Source organism: Strongylocentrotus purpuratus, unplaced genomic scaffold (genome assembly GCF_000002235.5).
Source record: "Strongylocentrotus purpuratus isolate Spur 01 unplaced genomic scaffold, Spur_5.0 spur5_scaffold_8, whole genome shotgun sequence".
NCBI lineage: Eukaryota > Metazoa > Echinodermata > Echinoidea > Camarodonta > Strongylocentrotidae > Strongylocentrotus > Strongylocentrotus purpuratus.
The window spans coordinates 27,040,923-27,045,331 of NW_022145614.1; the positions used below are offsets into that span (position 1 = coordinate 27,040,923).

Below are 4,409 nucleotides of genomic sequence, written 5' to 3' on the forward strand. Positions count from 1 at the left end.
AATCTTGGCCTAAACCACTTCCATATTTTATGAACTATTAAAAGACAAACATAAAACTAAAACATAACAGTAACGTGGCCACTCTACGTTGCAACTGTTTTTCTACAAGTGTGGATATTGATAACATAGTCATCATAATGATATGTGCAAGTACATCAAGATCCGTCCATTTTACTTGGAGGCAAGTGATTAAACTACCCAATAAAGCTCAATTTCTAGAAAATTACTAGTTTGCACACTATTCATATCCGTTCAAGCTGGCCGGTTTATAGTAGCACCAAACATATCGCAACACGGATTCAACTCTCAGAATGAGTTAAATGATAAGTGGGGGGGGGGGGGGGGGTATGGTAGCAAAAGGGCATACAGTATTGGCATGTTAACAAAACAACTTAAGACATGTCAATATATTAATGACATTCAAATATTCCATAACCGAAGCTTTCAGCAAAATAAGAAACATTTGTACACAAAGCTACCCGTTCAACACAATACCATGCAATCAGCACCTTCCTACTCCAAATTCCTACATATTAAGCCATTCACCCCCCCCTTTTTTCCAGGTAACTTTGGTTATGTTTTTGGTATAGCGCCCCCTACTTTGAATGATTGCAATGGACCACGCCCCTCCTTTTTATCTAGTTAAACCTCGAACCTTGAAGGAGGGGCAGCCGGGGGCAATATACGATATTCATTGTAAAGGGTAAATCCCCGGCCCCCCACTCAGAGGTCGGAATGACCGCATGCGTGTTGCCAAAATGTCCGGTAAAGGGGTACTTTTCGTGCGACAAAGTCCGGCCCGAGAATTGTAAAAAAGGGGTGTATTTGACTTTTCACCCGGAGATTTCTTTAAAAAGGGGGTGTTTTTCTTTTTTCTCTCATCTCTTTGGACTCCTGAGAAATTATTCCGAATTTAGGGGGGTACATTGAGTATTTTTCCTGATTTAGGGGGGTCTCCAAGGCAGGAAAAGCACGCGAAAAGCCCGAGAAAGGGGGGTTCGGAAATGTTGGCAGTCCTCAGATAGGGGGTGCTTTCAAAAAAAGGGTACGAGCATATGCGTACCCTAAATAACACTGAGTGGGGGGGCCGGGGGTAAATCACACCCCCCCCCCCTCCCCAACCTCGTAGTCAAATCTGAAATGGCAGAACTATGTAAAATAGGGGATTAAATGTGATTATGTAAACCAGCAGTTTGGCCCGGAGATTGTTATGGCATTACGAGTTGTAGACATAGTTGTTAAATGGCAAGTTATGGAACACATTTCGTTTAAAAATGGAGAATTCGTTGTCTCTTCCTTCTCAAGACATATAAAATAAAATCTGCATGAGGTTTCCTGAAGTTCCTGAACGTTACGAAGATTTGCTTAGACGAGGAAGTTCATTCTAAGATAACCTGTTTCTAGCTAGATTGTCTCTAGAATTAAAGTTATTCTACTTGCTGCATTTTTGGTACTGTTAATTCAGTGCTGCTCAGTCACTTTTCAGCCATTTCTCTTCCAACTCTGGCAAGATAATAGAACAATTCTTTTTGCAATAAATTATCTGGGTTAAATACAACTGTACAGCGACGGTTTCTTGTTTTTGGTCACCAACCGTCCGATGACGGGATCTTAGGTTCTATGATTTAGAGGATGCTTCAGTCACTACTTGAAGAGATGCACCCGGACTCCTCGTGCTTGTTGAGGAGTGACATCCTGGAGAATGTCTTCCCGCAGGACTTGCAGCTGTACTTCTTGACTTCAGAGTGGGTTTGGAGATGTGCGCGGAGGTTGGAACGGTCGGCGAACGCTCTTTGGCAGTGCGGGCAAGAGAAGGGCTTCTCGCCGGTATGAGTGCGAATGTGGCCCTGAAGCAACCACGGTCGGGAGAAAGCCTTCCCGCAGAACTTGCACTTGCAAGGCAGGGTATGTGTCCTGATGTGCATTTTGAGGGCTCCAAGGGACATGTATTCCTTGTCGCAGTATTTGCAGTTGAAGGTTTTCTTGTTCTGCGCGTCGCAGTGCAGCTGCCTGTGCTTGCTCAACCCGCCGAACGTCGAGTACTCCTTCCCGCAGTCGGGGCAGTGGTACTTCGTGCTGTCTTCGCCGTTTTTGTTGCTGCGTCGCTTTTTGATCTCCTTCTCGGGTTTCGCCGCTGCGGTAGCGGTAGGCGTAGCCGCCGCGGGCGTCGACGCCTGAAGATGCTGCTGGCGGTGGTGAGGATGAGGGTGGTGATGGTGGTGGTGGTGGTGAGGGTGTTGGTTCGGAGACAGCGACGTGATCATGCGGTTCTCGTCGTCAATAATCGGCGTCGGGGTGAGGAGATGATGCAGCGACGGTTGTGGGAGGTGGGCGTGGAGAGGTTGGGAGAACGGTGGAGGAGGGCTGTACCCCTTGTGGATGTGCGGGAAGGTGTCGGCTTCGAACGGTGACGTTGCGGCGCTGTAGATCACATTCGGATGGTGTCGCCAGTAGGCCGATGGGTTGGGAATGGCCTGGAGAGGCTCGGGTTTGTGGATAACTGGATGCGGAATGTTGACGGGGGCTGCTACCGCCATTTCGGGGTAGCTTGCCACTAGCATGATACCTGCGTCGTATGCTGTATAGACAAAACAAACAAAGAAAAATAATGAATAAGTGGAAACATAAACAAAACAATGTCCTAACAACGAAACACAACAAAATAGTTATTATGCTATGAACTCAAGTGACTTGTTTGCGAATAGCTAAATAGTCTACATAGACGATCAAAAGTCTCAATTAAAGTTAATCCATTACTTTTCAAGCTATTGCCTTTATCCTCATGTAATATTCACTTTGGGCGTCGTAATTATGTTTTCTCGAATCCCCCACGTCCAACGAACCATTCTGATCATACTTAAGCCCAAGAAATTGAGGGAAAGGCCCTTTATATTTTAGATTAAAAAAAATGATGTCTTTTAAGTTCTTGACGCATCACGATTAGATATTTCGATATTTCTTAAAAGAAACATAATAACAAACAGATCAAAATACACATGACAGACTGTAAATTCCACAAAGATATTGTTGAATGAGTTGAGCTGGTATTCAAGTTAAATTTGGAATCTACAAGTACAAAGAATGCAGAAACTGTAGGCAAAATAATACAAAATAGCAAGATAGTATTATGATTATTAGTGCCTTGTAGGAGAAATATTTGAATATTTAGTTCTGGGTGCTTTTGATGCATTTCATTCGGAGCAAAGAAATTATAAATTTGCAAATAAGGCCGACTTAAGCAAACAGTTAACAATTTCATTAGAACAAACAGTTCACATTTAAATAAAACAACCACAATTAAAAACTTTTGAGATACGGATCGTTTAATGTTTGACCTGATGAAATTATATTCAATTTAAATACAGTCTTTACAAAAAAGGACCGGATTGGCATTGCTAACATAACAACCATTTCATTAGGAGATAGACCTCTAGATCTGAAATGTTAGGCCACATTTACAAATCTCCGTTTACAATCACCAAACGTTTCTTCTTCTGAAAGACTTCAATTTGTGCACAACACATTAGAAGTAACACATTAGATTCATTTAGACTAGATCTATATTAAATAAAAGTTGACATCTTCATGTAGAGTTAGGTCTGGGCTAGGACCTAGTCCGCGAATTGGACTAGACCAACACTCAACAGGTGGTAAAGCATTACTTTAAAGCACTGTTGCACCTGTGCGCAACATGAATTTCAAATGGTCCCTAGTCAATCAAACTTCAGAGAAACTTGGTCTATTATTTCCACCAAATCCTCATTTTTGTAACAACATTTTCAAAGACAATTAACGACATTGAGAATGAACATCTCAAGCAAATGAATGCAATGACCATGATAACTTAGCCAATCCAATTCTGTTAAAATCTGATTCAATTTCCTGCCAGAAATTTATCTAAAAAAAGACTTTCTAAAACTTTTTTTTTTTAAACTAAATGTTATGAAAATCTCACCTGTGGTAGCAATGCCATGTTGCAACTTCTTCAGCCCCGAAGCGGCTTGCTTTGCGTTCTTTTTGACGAGAAAAGACCTCGGCATCTTGTTGGTAAAATATCTCCAATTGTGACAATGAATTATTAAAATCCGGTACAGCTCTGACCAAGTTCAGAACAATTAATGAAGTTAGTTGTCCGCTGAGAGTTCCTTTCTAAGTCAATAACTTCCTTTCTCAATTATACGGTAGTGCACGCTTACTGCCACTCAACAAGTGTATGAGCTCGAGTTATAAATATCGCCAATCTTTATACATGTATGATCTATGCATATATGCGTGCATATTATCGACAAGTGTGCGTACACGTATATTATAGTATGCGAGGTTGTATGCTGTAGGCTTTATGGTAATTAGTGGCGAGGTGTAAGCAGCCAATCAGAAGCGCACGAGCTAACTCATTGAAGGGTTTTTGA

At 42.0% G+C, this 4,409-nt stretch overlaps 1 protein-coding gene across 1 annotated transcript; it reads right to left on the reverse strand.

Annotated features, from left to right (window-relative positions):
• Window positions 1-358: 358 nt before the first annotated feature.
• On the reverse strand, window positions 359-4,198 carry snail (zinc-finger transcription factor Snail; the record flags this gene model as incomplete). Its single annotated transcript, NM_214660.1, is given in 3 exon segments — window positions 359-712; window positions 1,101-2,578; window positions 3,956-4,198. Coding segments are annotated over 2 exon segments (1,026 nt in total). The 3' UTR covers window positions 359-712; window positions 1,101-1,637.
• Between the last annotated feature and the right edge of the window lie 211 nt (window positions 4,199-4,409).